The sequence below is a fragment of the Dama dama genome, chromosome 24 (assembly GCF_033118175.1).
Source record: "Dama dama isolate Ldn47 chromosome 24, ASM3311817v1, whole genome shotgun sequence".
NCBI classification, from domain to species: domain Eukaryota; kingdom Metazoa; phylum Chordata; class Mammalia; order Artiodactyla; family Cervidae; genus Dama; species Dama dama.
Window position 1 is genome coordinate 38,618,075 of NC_083704.1, and position 16,300 is coordinate 38,634,374.

Sequence of the window (16,300 nt, forward strand, 5' to 3'; positions counted from 1 at the left end):
ATATTTGCTAGCTATTTTTATTCCACGGACAGTGCTTAGAGTCATGTAAATTCCAAGTAAACTCTTGGTCTTACTCTGGCGACTACACGTTTAAAATCCTTCAATATCTTTGTCTAAATCTTCACAAAGAGACAAAGTCTCCCTGAAGTGTAGAGAGAGGACCTCTACTAACCTCTTCAGACCTGCTTGCTTCTCCCTTATTCCCTCAAGGTTCACCTCAAACACCGCTTCCCTCCAGAAGCCCCTGAAGCCCCAGGACCAGAGCAGAGGCCTATCCCTCACTTGGTATCCCATACGGGCCGCTCCTCAGAGCACTCCCTGGAACCGGCAACAGGCACTGGCCTCTCGCTCCAGTGCACTTTAAGTCCACGACCGCTGGGCTCGGGGTGGGTTTTCGCTCACATTGTGACCCGCGGTAGCGCGGAGAGGAGGCTCCAAATGCTGAAAGTGAATTTGGGGCCAAGGTGGTGGTCGTCGTGGGGGACGCAGGGCTTCGACAGGTACTCTCACAGGAGTGTGGCCGCGTCCCAGGGTCACCAGGCGCGCCCGGGCGGCGGGGGCGGGGCGGGGGGCGGGGCGGGGGGCGGGGCGGGCGGCAGGCGGCGGCCGGCCCCGCCCCTTCCCCCTCCCTTCCTCTTCCAGCCCCCTCCCGCCCTGCCGGCACCCTGTCAGGATCCCCTCGCTTGTTTCCTGGATAAGATGGCGGCCCCCGTGGGAGCGCAGGCCCGGAAACTTCTGAGAGACCTGGCGCTCCGGCCCCCGCTCCTGGCGGCCAGGTCCCAGGTGAGCGGACCCCTTGGTGGGGGCCTCGAGCAGCCGTTGATCCCCTTCCGTCCCCTTCTGTCCTCTTCCTGGTCCCGGGTGCGCGGTCGCCGCGGCGCCACACCTGTGGAGAGAACGCGCGGTGCGGCGTTTGGGGCGCACGAGGGACCCCAGCACCCTCTCCTTCAGGTGTGGGGGGGGGGGTAGGTCCCGGGCTGAGGGGTTAATGACAGCCGGGGCCACCTCAGAGTGAGAGCCACCCAACTCTCAGTTGTCGCTGACATGGATTCCCTCAGCGCCGGGGAGGGCGCCGGGCCCAATACCAGGCGCTGCACAGGCAACTTCAGGAAAAGTTCCTGGAAACGGGGTTTGAAGTCCCGAGGTGTTATTGTGTTGCCAGCACACACACACACAACCAAAACACAACCTAGAAGTTGAGAAATAAAATCTTTTTTGAGGCATTTATTGAGCACTGTATCCTGAGGAAGTTTTTGGATAGCTCCGAGAAATTGTTGGAAAGAGGTAGGGGAGGAGCCAGGATTTATAGGAGTTTTTGCTGGAAGACAAACAAAAACCAAACCTTGTGGAAGTTTAGAAGGTTAAGACTAATCACAAAATATAGATATGACAAGTTAGTGATTTTGATGCTTTTCTCCGTATGGAAGGTGTAAGAGTCTGGCATATTGAAATTATTCCTTTGATATGCATCTTAACCTTATCTAGGACCTGTTTACTGTTCCTCTGAATCCTCCATTCCCCTCAGGGTGCACTGTATGGGGCCCCTGCAGTGGCTGCTGATTTGATGGTAGGCAACATTACCGCTTACTAAAATGGCAGGAAACATTTTTTTCTTGTCCTCAGTTATCTGTTCTGAGGTAACTGCCAGTCCTCAGTTGCCAGTCCTGCTTTTGAACCCGTTTAACAAATGTCCTTGTGATGAAGGTACCTAGAAACCCACCCCAGCCTTGCTGGTTTAGTCACTCATTTCCTGGAGTGAGCTGCCTGCGTTTGCAGACTGGCGGGGTTGGGTGTGGATGTGGGGTGCTGAGTTGGTGAAATGAGGGGGTCAAGGAGAATGATGGGAAACGTCCTTCCTCAATTTAGTGAAAATTCAGTCCTGTCAATGGAACACATTTGAGTATTGCCCTTGTCCTCTTTCTCCTTGTTTCTAGAGAACAAAATCCTAGGAGGGCCAGTGATGGACACTGAGTAGCTATTAGAGCTTGGCCTCTAGAAGATTTTAGTTTCTGTAGGTGGCAAGAGCCATAGTAGCCAGAAGGCCTTTGGGGAGTTATGAGTTGGTGATGACTCTTGGAGAAATGACTCAACTACTCAACTTTTTATTCTCCATTAGAAATATCTTTTCCCTTTTGAAGAAAACAATATGGGGCTTGGCCAAAGCACAGCCTTGTCCTTGTCCTTTTCCCCATTTTTAATTGATGAGAGACAAATGATCATTCTTGCAGTTTTATCTAGGATGTGCATAGTATGTTTTTTTTTTTTTTTAATTGAAAGGTAGCTACTGATGATTTTTTGAGTTACTCTAAACTTTGGTTAATTATGACATCTGAGTTTTTTTTTTTTTTTTCCTTTTCTTTTCCTGACTTCTCATTTGTATGTTTTTGTTAATGCAAATTTAAAAGGTGCTAATAACATTACTGTAATATCTTTAACAGGCACTTGACAGTATGGTAAGATAGCAAAGGGAATGGTGGCTTTTGTCTAATTAAAATAACTAATAACCGTTGTAATAGAGTAAGGGGAATATCTCCAGGTGATCAAGTTCCATTCATTAAATGTTAGGAAAAAACCAAGAGCTGTGGTGCTAACTCTGAGAGTAGACTTGAATTGATGAGAAACATGAGGCCTAAGGCAGTGAAAATTCGAGCAAAAGAAGTAATTGTGTAGAAAAATTCAAGTGTTTAGCTGAAGTATGATAAGGCTTCTTGCCTTAGCAAGAAATGGGAGCCTGAATACAACATTTTAGAAAATCTGGGTGGGGGATACCCTTGGTTTGGCAAAAAGACTGGGTAAAAGAATCTTCTACCTCACTCTGTCTGAAAACTTTGATTTACGTACTTGTAGATGAAGTGTTGTCCTGTGAACACACACTTAGGAGATGAGAATTCTTTTTTTTTTTAAAGTCAAGAATAGTACACAGTGTTCAAGAACTGGAAATGGGCATTAGCAAGTATCCGATCCAAAAAACTCATTTCACAGTTCGAAAAATGGAGCACTAAAGAAGTTCAAGGACTTGTTCAAGGTTATAAAGAGAGTTTGTGGCAGAGCTGGTTCCAGGTTAAAGGTTTTCTTTTCAGTTTCCATTATACCAGTTTCTGATATAAGTTTCTTAATGAAAATACATTATACCAGCATGTAAGTTAGTCTGCAGAGCTCAGAGTAAGTAACCATGACCAATACTACTGATCCATTTTAATTTTCTTCTTTGTAAACATCTTAGAAAAAGATAGATGTTATGTAAGGAGCCCTTTTCATATTATTGGGTGTTTCTTTGTATCTGCTTCACCTGTCTATGCATTTATGTTGTGTTTACGTACTCCCTTGCCCAGGGCAGACGTTACACTTGAATAGGACCCTGTTCTTCCAGGAAACTTTAGAATCTTCCTGAAGTGACTCAGAAATCAGTTGCTATTCTTGGCTCAGACCTACTTTGTGCCATGCCTTGTGCAAAACTTTTGTGTGTACAGAGATAAAAGACCCAGTTTCTCACATATGCATCAATATACGATACATGTTTTTCTGACTTACTGCACTCTGTATGACAGACTGTAGTGATGACCTAGATGGGTGGGATGGGAGGGGGTAGGGAGATCTAAGAGGAAGGGGATATATGTGTACTTAGAACTGATTCTCTTTGTTGTATAGCAGAAACTAACATAACATAGTAAATAATTATACTCTTAAAAAAAAAAAAAGACCCAGTTTCTGCTGTGAGAAGTAACTTCAACCACTCTCACAGAGTGCCGTAGAATGACATTATCTATCCCCTCCTCATAGTTAAATTTGCCACATATTTTTAGGGCTTCCCTTGTGGCTCAGCTGGTAAAGAATCTGCCTGCAGTGTGGGAGACCTGTGTTTGATCTCTGGGGTGTGAAAATCCCCTGGAGAAGGGAAAGGCTACCCACTTCAGTATTCTGGCCTGGAGAATTCCATGGATATACAGTCCACGGGATGGCAAAGAGTTGGACACAACTGAATGACCTTCACTTTCACTTTTCTGATGCTTAATGTCATTGACAAACTGGAGGTAGTGAAGGACGGGGAAGCCTGGTGAGCTCCAACCCTTGGGGTCACAAAGACTCAGACACAGCTGAGCAACTGAACAACAACAAATGTTGTTGACATTTTGTTTTCTCTGTTGTTGGGCCTCACATAGTTTGCACCACAGTTCTTGTTTTTTTTTTTTCTAACACTTAAATAATGACTTTTCTTTGATGTTAGATCATCCTTAAAGGGCCACCCTTTTGCCATTTATTTTACATGTTTTTTTTTTCCTATTCATTTTCTACCTGGAAAAAGGCTGTTTGAAGTGCTGATATTTGGGGATGGTAAACAAGACAGGTAGAGATCTTGGCCACATGATACTGCATTTTAATAGGGGTGGGAAATGGCTAGACTGTACTTACATAAACAGTAATGAAGATGATTTCAGTCAGTGACAGATGCTATGAAGAAAGTAAAACAAGGTCTTGGGGTAGAAAATGAATAGTCTAGCCCAGATGGTGTGTCATAGATTAGTTTATCAAGGAAAACCAATTTGACAACTTGTTCTTTTTATTGTTTTGGTTTAATTTTTTTATTGCAGTGTAACACATACGCTAAAAATGTGCATGTTATAAGTGAACAGTTTGAGTTTTCACAAACTGAACGTGTCCAGGTGAGCAGATCAATATCACCATATCAAGAAATTAATCATGTACCTGCAACTCAGAGGACACCCTTGTGTGGTTATAGAACTACTACTGAGAAAAGAGTAACTGGTCTCCTGAGTTAAGTAACCACACAGTGCTTTTGTTTTGTACTTTAAGTAAATGTAATTATATGCACTCATGTGATCAACATCATGAGATACTGGAGGTGGCATTTTCACATTTGGACTGAGGCCTGAGTAATGAAAAGTAGCCAACCAGGTGACTTGACATTCTGGGGAAGAGAGGACAGCAAATGCAAAGGCCCTTAGGTATGGCCTGAACTCAACATATCCAGACCATTAAAGAGGTGGAATGTGATAGTACTAGTCATGGTGTGTAAGGTCGGCAGGGCCTGGATCAAGTGGGGCCTTGCAGGGCCTGGTAAGGAGTTCGTAAAAACTTATAGTTCTTGCATGACTTACCCACAGTTTTTCAGCTAGTAAAAAATAGCTGAATCCCAGTCTGGCTGCCAAAGGCCAGGCATGTAATTATAGTGCACTATTAAAAATAGCACAATATAGCAAGGCACAGCCTTATTGGGCACTGAAATGAGCCCGTTACATTAGTCATGTCTTAGAAGTCTTGATTGAGGGCACTGTGTTTAAATGTTTAATGGTAATCTAATCATGGTATTTAGCTTTTTAGTATGTTTACCCTCTCATAATGGTTGGGTGAAGTTCACAGAGCTGTTCTGTTGTAGGAGAAGCAGAGACATCGTGGGAAAGACTGTCCCTAAGACCCCTAGCTGTACAGTCCTTGGTGTGTATTTCTCTGTAAAGCTCACAGCTTCTGTCCAGGAACTCAGGGAGGAATGTGCCTTGTTGAGGGAAATGGAAACCATGCCCCTGCTGTTATATACCTTACAATAGATGACTCCAGCTTGATTTTCTGCTCTTTCCAGAAGTGGGAAAAGAAAGATAGATGCTTGGCTTTTAGAAGTGAAGGCTGAAGCTTACGTGGACATTTTTAATCAGCCAAATATGGCTGTGGATGCTGTGTTGGAAGTTGTGACTGACCTTTATCTGCCTTCTTGCCTAGAAGAATAAATATCTGACTTTTTTATTTTTAAAAATGAAGTACAACTGCAGTGTCCTTAGAAAAGGAAATTCATGTCAAATTAGATGCTAAACTACTGATTTCTCTGTGGGGAAGATCTTTAAGTGATAGCTCATCCCAAGTTGGTTTTGTTTACTGAGAAGGAAGCATTTCTTTCATGGATGAGAGATGGAGTACACAGATCCACAGTCACGAGAATCTTGCTGCCCTTGTATCCTGCTGCAATTCTATAGGCACAATGCCCAGAAACTCACTGACATATCTTGTATTTTGGGGAGGAAAAGCAGTTATACATGCAACTTCAGATCATTTGTCTTTCAACTCGTTTTACTATTCACTCAATCTGGTATTGTCCTTTTCTAGCTATATCCATCATTCTCTGTTACTTGATGAAAACGTTTGCCTGAAGAATTTGAGCGACTTCTATACATTTGGGCAAATAATAAAATCAGTATGTGTGTGTGCTGGGTGTGCTCAGTAGTGTATGACTCATTTGCAACCCCTAGGACTGTAGCCTGCCAGGCTCCTCAGTCCATGGGCTTTTCCAGGTGAGAAAACTAGAGAGAATTGCCATTTCCTCCTCTAGGGCATCTTCCCAACCCAGGCATCGAACCCACGTCTCTTGCATCTCCTGAATTGGCAAGCGGATTCTTTACTGCTGCAACACCTGGGAAGCAGTGCAGAAAGTCAGTATATTGATGAAATTTTGGGAAATGACATTAGAATTAGTCTGGTAAAGAGGATATAGGAGAAGGCATGCCAGGTGGAGTGGATTATGGGCCAAGGCGGAGGAGAGAGAGATGGGGAGATTAGAGGAGTCATTGCAGAAGACTTGAAAGGCTGGTGATCTTTTAGGCAAATGAGGAAGGAAAGAAGGGCTGTAGAAAGGCCAGAATTTGCCATGATATTGAACTACAAAACTGAACATCAAGCACATATTGTTCACTTAGTGAATATTTTCTGTATGCTTAGTCTTTGCCCAATGCTATTTGTTGTAAGCTCCCTGAAGGTAGAGACTATTTATAGGAAAGACTATCTTCCCCATAAATCTAGTGCTTTAGAGAATATCCCATGAGTGAGGGAGTGCAGGAAGAAGATATATAGCCCTACCCTCAGGAGGCACATAGTCTAGTGGCAAAACTGATGTGTAAACCAGGAATCATACTGCAGCATTGTGAGGTCAGTAGAGTTATGTTTTTAGTCCTCTAAGGCACTGTTTTGTTCCCTCTGATCTCAGACCTTGTTCTCTCTCATCATTCAGCTTGTCATTCAACTTTCTGATTCTAACTAGTCTTCCAACAGGGCTTTCGCTATGTAAGATATTATCTGACTAACCCTCTCCCCTGAGACTGTATGCTGCTTCTCACCTGCTTTTTAACTCTTTGTACTGTGCTTTGTCGCTCAGTTGTGTCCGACTCTTTGCGAGCCCATGGACTGTCACCTGCCAAGCTACTCTGTCCATGGGGATTCTCCAGGCAAGAATACTGGATTGAGTTGCCATGCCCTCCTCCAGAGGATCTTCCCAACCCAGGGATCGAACCCAGGTCTCCCACATTGCAGGTGGATTCTTTACCACTTTATTTGGTAGTTTATTATGTGTTTTTGTTTGCTTGTTTTATCTGTCTTCCTTCCTTTCCCACGAATGTAAGAATGTAAAGTCTGTGAGGGTCAAGACTGTTCTTATGCACTCCTATTTTACCAGTCTGCCTGACCAGGTATCCAGTAAGCTTTTGTGGTTTAGATGAATTCATGGAGTGCAGAGAACAAGATACAGGTAAGTAACAGAGAAGTTGAGGATTGATGCCCACGTGACTCAGTGGGTAAAGAATCCACCTGCAGTGTAGGAGGTGCAGGAGACACCAGTTTGATCCCTGGGTTTGGAAGATCACCTGGAGGAGGGCATGGCATCCCAGTCTAGTATTCTTGCTTGGAGAATTCCATGGACAGAGGAGCTTGACGGGCTACAGTCCATGGGGCTGCAAAAGAGTTGGACATGACTGAAGTGACTGAGCATGCACACACACACACACAGAATTTAGGCAAGTGAGAAAGGAAAAGTCTGGTGGTGAAAGGGCTTTCATAATAATAGTGCTGTGCATTCATATGTGACAGACTCTGTGCAAAGTGACTTCTGTGCATGATTTCCTTAAACCATGCTACTGCAGGCAGATTGTACTGTCTTCATATCGCATGTAACAGAGTAGAGGCATAGACCAGTCACGTAATAACCTGCTTAAAATCACAGGGCCTGGGAGTCACCTGCCTCATGATGATACCTGTTAAAACAGTAAGTTATGTTGCCAGATGGTCCTGTTTGACCTGAACTGTTTAATTATGCTGATTGCTTACCTTTCCACATCTTTTTGTCCCTGAGGGATGGATACCTTGGTGTATAGCTTATGCTAATTTATTGTTGTTCAGTCACTAAGTTGTATCCGACTCTTTGTGACCCCATGGACTGTAGCACACCAGGCTTCCCTGTCCTTCACCATTTCCCGGAGTTTGCTCAGAGGTCACGTCCACTGAGTTGGTGATGCCATCCAACCATCTCATCCTCTTTTGGCCCCTTCTGTTCCTTCCTCAATCTTTCCCAGTGTCAGAATCTTTTCTAGTGAACTGGCTCTTCGCATCAGGTAGCCAAAGTATTGGATATTCACCTTTAGCATCAGTCCTTCCAATGGATATTCAGGGTTGATTTACTTTAGGATTGACTGGTTTGATCTCCTTGCTGTCCAAGGGACTCTCAAGAATCTTCTCCAGTATCACAATTTGAAAGCATCAATTCTTCAGCACTCAGCCTTCATTATGGTCCAAGTCTCACATTTGTACATGACTACTAGGAAAACCAAAGCTTTGACTAGATGTACATTTGCTGGCAAAGTGATGTGTCTGCTTTTTAATATGCTGTCTAGGTTGGTCATAGCTTTTCCTTCCAAGGAGCAATTGTCTTAATTTTATGGTTGCAGTCACTGTCTACAGTGATTCTGGAGCCCAAGAAAATAAAATCTGTCACTGTTTCCACCTTTTCCCTTTCTATTTGCCATGAAGTGATGGGACTAGAGGCCATGATCTTACTTTTTTAGATGTTGAGTTTTAAGTCAGCCTTTTCGCTTTCCTCTTTGACCCTGATCAAGAGGCTCTTTAACGTAGATGGACTAATCAACTTTTCATGATTGTCTTCTTATCTGGCTCTTTTGTTGTTCTTTAATCGCCCAGGCATGTCTGACTCTTCGCGACCCCATGGACTACAGTATGCCAGGCTTCCCTTTGCTTCACAATCTCCCAGAGCTTGCTCAAACTCATATCCATTGAGTGGGTGATATCACCATCTGATTCTTATCAGGCTCTTATCTGACACCCTCCTTCCTAGGCTCCAGGGTCTGGGAAGCAGGAGAAAAGGGTATGATTTCTGTATTAAAACAGGACTAAATTCAAATTCTAGGTCTGCCAAATTCTAGCTCTACAAATTACTGAACTTGACTGACCCTCAATTTCTTGTTCTCTAAAAGGAAATACTTGTTACAGATGGTTACAAAGATTGAGTGAGATGATATGCATGACATCTGACGTTCTGGTTAGATGGTAGGCTAGAGTCATTATTTCTCTTGCAGTGAATTTTTGAAACTAAATTTAGTTGCTTTATAAATTTAGGCTTTATTAGGTCAGAATAGTTTTCCTTTCCCAGATTTGGTAAGCATTTATCATTTGTTGCCATATGAGGGTTAGGTACTGCGTTGGCATTTCCAAATGTTTTATTTCACTTAATCCTGTAGCAACCACTTGAAACAGGTGATTATTCTCAGTTTACATCTGGGGATCTCGAGGCTCAGAGAGTTGAAGGCCTGTCTCCTGGGCCCCAGTTCTCATTGCAAAGATGGGGTGAAGGTCTGGTGAGGCTTAAGGTGGCAGTAGGGAAGGTCACACGGGGAGCTCAGTTGCACCATCCTAGATGTTGCTTCATTCCAGAAATGTTTGCACATCTTAGTGTTGACTTAGTAGCTATGGTTTCTGGACCTCATGTGCGTCAAAGGTTTGAGGTGGGCGGGCACCCAAACACTAGATTATAGTGCTTAACGTGTACCCAAGGGCAGCTGGCACATGCCCTTCACTGTCTGCCCAGCGCACAGCACTGCCTTTAGCGTTTCAGGAATACTGAACAAATTGTGAAACTGGCTTTAGAGAGTGAGTTTTGGGGAATGGTGATAGAGGATGGAGTTTTCTAGTATTCTGAGTTCAGACTTTGATCAAATGTGCTGATTATGTTGCCAGCTTTTGTCCCTTTCTAGAAATGAGCCAATAATACAGCACGTGAATACCAGTCACAGAAGCATAAATTTCTAACATGTACCTCTAAAATTTATTTTCACTTTAAAATGGAGTTTGATATAATGTTTGAATTGATATTTGAGACATGGCAAAGCTTAAGGAATAGGTTTGTGTAAGTTTGGGCATAAGAATTGGGGTGGAATGAGAGTCTGATATCTCTTTTTCTACTCTCACTTCTCCATGAGCTTATCCCATTTCCATTTCTAGGCTGTGTTAGATCCAGGGTTGTGACTCAGAGATCCTGAGGAATTGGATAAGGTGGCTTGTGAAGTTAGAGGTCAGGGAGCAGTGAGAGATGAGGTTGGAGACATAAGCAGGGGCAAAATTTTGCTAATCCTGTGAGTCTGGTAATGCAGTTAAGATTAGTTCTTGAGGACAAGGGGAGCCATTGAGGTGTTTTAGACAGTGGGGTGGCAGGGGCAGCTTTATGCTTTAGAGTATTCCTTCTGTGGAGAGGGTTGGAGGGATGTAAGTATGGAAATCATTCAGGAGATTGTTGTACTGTTTGAGTGCTGGTAGTAATTATTTACTGCCCAGGATAATAGACACAGACCAGGACTGGACTCACGCTGCGTGGGTTTAAGTCTTGCCCTCAACACTGGTTATCTTTGTGATGTGTGAAAATTACTTACATATTTTATTACAATTCTTTTTTTTTTCTTTTTCACATTTCAGCATCTCTTAAAACTGGATGTGTTTGTAGACTTGTGTCACAGATTGAGGGACAGTTTTTTTGTTTTTCCCTTGAGTGGTGAAAGTGAAAGAAGATGAGGGTTTTGGATCAAAATCAGGGTGACCACATAATTTATTGTCAAATCAGGATACTTTTCAGAGTGAATGTGAGCACTGTGAATAATTATACCAGCACATGTAAGAGAAACCCAAGCTGTGACCGGAAAACTGATATATGGTCCTTCTAACTACAATGGACTGAATGTTGGCAGTCAGGATAGAAGAGAAAGATTGGCATTATTAAGGAAAGAGGCCGAATAAGATTCATGTTTTCCCTGCTGGGTCTCCATTGCTGGCTTCTCTCCATTGCCATGTACCAAAAAGGTGATAAAAGGCTGTTTACCGTCCCTTAGCAGAGAAGGTGTGAGTTGCTGTAGTTATGAAAGATCCTTGCTTATCTCTGTCATGGAACCATGTGCTCTGTCCTTATGCTCAGGAGTTCTCTGGACATGTTGTTACGGCCTACAGAACAAGAACAGGTGAATAAAAGAAGAGAAATATAAAGACCCTTAAATTTGCCAGGCTTGCAAAGTGCAGGTTTCTAAACTTGAGCACAGTGAAGAGCTTTCCCAAGCCCCAAGCCTACCTTATCCAGTATTCACGGCATTCTGGGCCCTGTGGAATCACGCCATCTGGCTTAGTTATTTCCTTTTGTGCTCTCACTCTTGTATGGACGATGCAGTTGATTGCTATGTCTTCTTTGGTTGAAAGATCTCCTTGGACTTATCTCGAGGGGGTAAAAAGTGAGAAAGGTTTATTGAAAGGGACACGTAATAGAACTCAAGATTAATCTTCCTTGATGTTGGCTCCTCCGTGCATCTTCGTTTGTGTTAACTGGTTGCTACTAGGGGTACCATTTCTCTATAACTTCCACCTGCCCATAACTTTGTCCATTCTTTGGTCCACTCCAGCTTCCTAACCCTAACACATCATCCATCTCTGTCTCCCAGAATGTTACAGTTTTAATAACAAGAACATCTTATTGATCTAGCTCATCATTTTGCTCTAATGTTCAAGTCACTGGCCAGCTGCAACACCTGATGCTTCTTTGTAAAGTATGCATCTCCACCCTTCCATTTGTGGTTGAGGTAGGGAGGTCTTGGAGAGGAGCAACGTCATAGCCCCTTGAATAGGAGGTCTCTGGGTGCAGTGTTGGTGGGGTGGCCTGATCTATTTAGAGTTCCTTTATGAACTGCTACTAACTTGTCCATCTTTTTCTCCAAGTTCACATGTTCACTTTTGCTTTGTTTCCTTTTTTGCATTCTCAAATTTCTGAAGATTATCTCACTTTTCAGTTGGCTGGTCTTAGGCTAATTTATCAGAATTTAGGGTGAGGTTGAGACAGTTGGATAGCATCACTGACTCAAAAGATGTGAATTGAAGCAAACTCTGGGAGATGGTGAAGGACAGGGAAGCCTGGCATGTTGCAGTCCATGGGGTCACAAAGAATCAGACACGACTTAGCAACTGAACAACAAGGTGATGTAGTGGGCTTTGCTTTAGATCATTTTCTTATGATCACAATGAAAATAATTCTTTGGAAAAAATTATTAAGTGGGAAAAGGGTTATCATGGCAATCATCCAAATAGTCAAGTGAGTGTTTTCAAGACAAATGTAGAAAGCAGGCTTTATGTGGCCCTGGAATACTTCTCAGCTTTGTTTGGAGCAATAATCTGAGTTGAAGTAACCCAACTTCTCTTGGGTTCATCTCCACTTTACACTTCCCTAAGAGGATTTGTTTGGGTTCTTTTGCCATCACTCAATAAAAACCTGCCATATTGGGCAGGACTTCCTTGAAGCTATCTGCAGAGGGTGCTGGCTCCCACATTAAACCCTGGTGCACTCACGTGGCACTCAGGGCACAGGATTTATTTCATTTAAACCATGAGTAGGAAAACTATATTTTATCCTTGAAACTGGGGTACTTTTGATAGTTAAAGGGAGCACTGTTAATAATTATGCCAGGATAATAGGCTTCCCAGGTAGCCCAAACAGTACAAAATCTGCTTGCTATGCAGGAGACCCGGGTTTGATCCCTGGGTCAGGAGGATGACCTGGAGAAGGGAATGGCTATCCATTCTATTATTCTTACCTGGAGAATTCCATGAACAGAGGAGCCTGATGGGCTACAGTCCATGGAGTAGCAAAGAATCAGGACAAAACTAAGCAACTTTCACTTACTTAATGGGCATAATTTGGAGACAGAAATGGTAACCCACTCCCGTATTCTTGCCTGGGAAATCACATGGACAGTAGAGCCTGGTTGGTCGTAGTCCATGGGGTCCCAAAAGAGTCAGACACAACTTAGTGACTAAATGACCACAATAGACATAAATCAGGACTGGAACCAGGCTGTCTGTATTCAGTCTCACTTGTGATCTTAGTAGACTTGTGATCTTGTGAAAATTACATATTTTCTTATAAGACACTTTATGTTTTTCACATTTCAGCATCTCTGAAATATAGATGTGTTTTATCCTTGTGTCATAGATTGATTGGCAGGTTTTTCCTAGTGGTGCATTAAAGTGATGCAAAAAAGTTGCTCATTCTTGAAACTTGATGAAATTTCTCTGTTTTTGGTTTTCTCATCTATAAAATGTAGACAGTTACAGTATTCACCTCCCAAAGTTATACTGAGGATTAACTGAGGCCCTGTATACCCTCTGAGCACCATGCCATAGATGATCAATAAATTTTAGTTATTGGTTTTTGTATTATTACCACTGACTTTAATAAATTACATTTAAATCATAGTTAAATCCTATTATATAATGTGATTAAATTTCATTTAACTTAAATGTGTTCATTAAATATGTTATCTAAATAAATATATTAAATAAGCTATCAATTAAAATGTAATTAAAGCAAATTGATGATGGTCAATTAAAATCACTGCAGATGGTGACTGCAGCCATGAAATTAAAAGACACTTGCTCCTTGGAAGAAAAGTTACGACCAACCTAGACAACATACTAAAAAGCAGAGGCGTTGCTTTGCCAATAAAGGTCCATCTAATCAAAGCTATGGTTTTTCCAGTAGTCATGTATGGATGTGAGAATTGGACTATACAGAAAGCTGAGCACTGAAGAATTAATAGTTTTGAACTGTGGTGTTGGAGAAGACTCTTGAGAGTCCCTTGGACTTCAGGAGATCCAACCAGTCCATCCTAAAGGAAATCAGTCCTGAATATTCATTGGAAGGACTGATGCTGAAACTCCAATACTTTGGCCACCTGATGGGAAGAACTGACTCATTTGAAAAGACCCTGATGCTTAGGAGCCTGCCAGGCTCTTCTGTCTGTGGGATTTCCCAGGCAAGAATACTGGAGTTGGTTGCCATTTCCTCCTCCAGGGGATCTTCCCAAACGATAAATCGAACCTGTATCTCTTACATCTCCTGGATTGGCAGGCAGGCTGTTTACCACTAGCGCCACCTGGGAAGCTCCTGTTTTCCATAGGGGCTGTACCATTTTACCTTCCCACCAACAGTGTGGGAGAGTTTCCTTCTCTACATACCCTTTTCAGCATTTATTCTTTATGGATTTTTTGATGATAGCCATTCTCGAGCCATTTATAATCAGAAAATGTTACAGGTTTCAGCTTATATATGGAGATCTCATTACATTTTTATAAGGAAACGATCTTTATCTTTTGTTTGATGTTACCATCTATGCTAGTGTTTTCCTAATTGCTGTCCAGATGACCACCTGGACTTTGAGGGATATATTTGGGTTAACATAACTTTGAAATGAAGGGCAGGAAAACCACGTTTAATATGCAGTCATATAGCAGCCTTAGGGCTTACTTACATAGGTCTTTAATAAGTAATATAAAGAAAGCTGAGAGTTACTATTTTTGATTAAGTGTATAAACTATTAATGGTGAGTGTTTGTTAAGATTCAGAACTTTTTTAAAGTGATGTATCATTAAAGTTGAAAACCAACAATACAGAGAAAGAAAAGACTTCAGTTTTTAACCTTTTTATAATTAGTATGAAAAAATAAATGTGTTATTTGGTTGGTTAAATTTTGAGATAGTGAAATTATAAACAGATTTTCCTCACTAATTTAAAAATGATGAAAACAATGATGAAGGGCTGAATGGCTGAGTGTGGAAGAAGTAAGTTTGAAATGGAAGCAGAAGTCTTGTGACTGGTTTGGGGGAATGCTGAGCCTGAGGGCATAGATTCTGACATCAGTTCCATTGTATGAGTTTTTAAATACCACCAAGCAATTCTCGAGCAGCTGGGTGTCCTACAATGCAACTAGTCTGACTCTGTTGACATGGAAATAGCATTAGATTCCACAAGTTAAGGGCACAGTCCAACAGGTCTGCCGCCATCCCACTTCAGAGACCAATATCAAATCTAGGGTGTCACATGTACTACTGATCCACTGGTTATAGATTGGAGGTTCCCATGACCCCCTCCTCAGGTTTCATTAATTTGCTAGAGTGGCTCACAGAATGTAGAGAAACATTTTACTCATTAGATTACCAGTTTATTGTAAAAGGCTATAACCCAGGAACAGCCAGATTGAAGAGATGCCATAGGCAAAGTGTGCAGGGAGGCTTATGGAGTGAAACACTCTCCCTCAATCTCCACATGTTGATCACACTTCTGCTCTCCAATCTCCTGGTACATGGATTTTTTATTACAGAACCAGGATTGAGTAAATCTTTGGCTTTCAGTGATTGAACTTAATCTCTAGCCCCTCTCCCCTGCCTGGGGTGGAAGGGTGAGACTGAACATTCTAACACTGTAATCACTAGGTTGGTTCCCCTGGCAACCAACCCCCATCCTTAGGTTGGAAGTGTAAGTGTTAGTTGGTCAGTCCTGTCAGACTATTTGCAACCCCATGGACGGTATCTGTCCATGAGATTTTCAAGGCAAGAATACTGGAGTGGGTGGCCATTTCCTTTTCCAGGGTATCTTCCCAAGCCAGGAGTCTGAGTTCTCCTGCCTTGCAGGCAGATTATTTACTGAGCCATCAGATAAGCCCTATTCTTAGGATCAGTTCAGTTAAGTTCAGTTGCTCAGTCGTGTCTGACGCTTTGGGACCCCATGGACTGTTGCACACCAGGCTTCCCTGTCTATCACCAACTCCTGGAGATTGCTCAAATTTATGTCCATCGAGTCGATGATGCCATAGAACCATCTGATCCTCTTTTGTCCCCTTCTCCTCCTGCCTTCAGTCTTTGTCATCATCAGGGTCTTTTCCAATGAGTCAGTTCTTTGCATCAAGTGGCCAAAGTATTGGAACGTCAGCCTCCGAATCAGTCCTTCTGATGAATATTCAAGACTAATTTCCTTTAGGATGACTGGTTGGATCTCCTTGCAGTCCAAGGGACTCTCAGGAGTCTTATGTGGTGTAAGACTCTCCACAGTTCAAAACCATCAATTCTTCGGCGCTCAGCTTTCTTTATGGTTCAAAACTCACATCTATACGTGACCACTGGAAAAACCATAGCGTTAACTAGACGGACCTTTGTT

General features: G+C 42.6%; 1 protein-coding gene across 2 annotated transcripts in view; it reads left to right on the forward strand.

The window, feature by feature from the left end:
- The first annotated feature begins 630 nt into the window (after positions 1-630).
- Positions 631-16,300, forward strand: part of SUCLG2 (succinate-CoA ligase GDP-forming subunit beta) — a 263,629-nt gene continuing 247,959 nt past the window's right edge. For both annotated transcript variants that reach the window (XM_061128114.1, XM_061128115.1), the window contains exon 1: positions 631-783. In XM_061128114.1, coding sequence (XP_060984097.1) covers positions 700-783 — 84 coding nt within the window. In that variant the 5' untranslated portion in view covers positions 631-699. The remainder of the gene's footprint in view (positions 784-16,300) is intronic.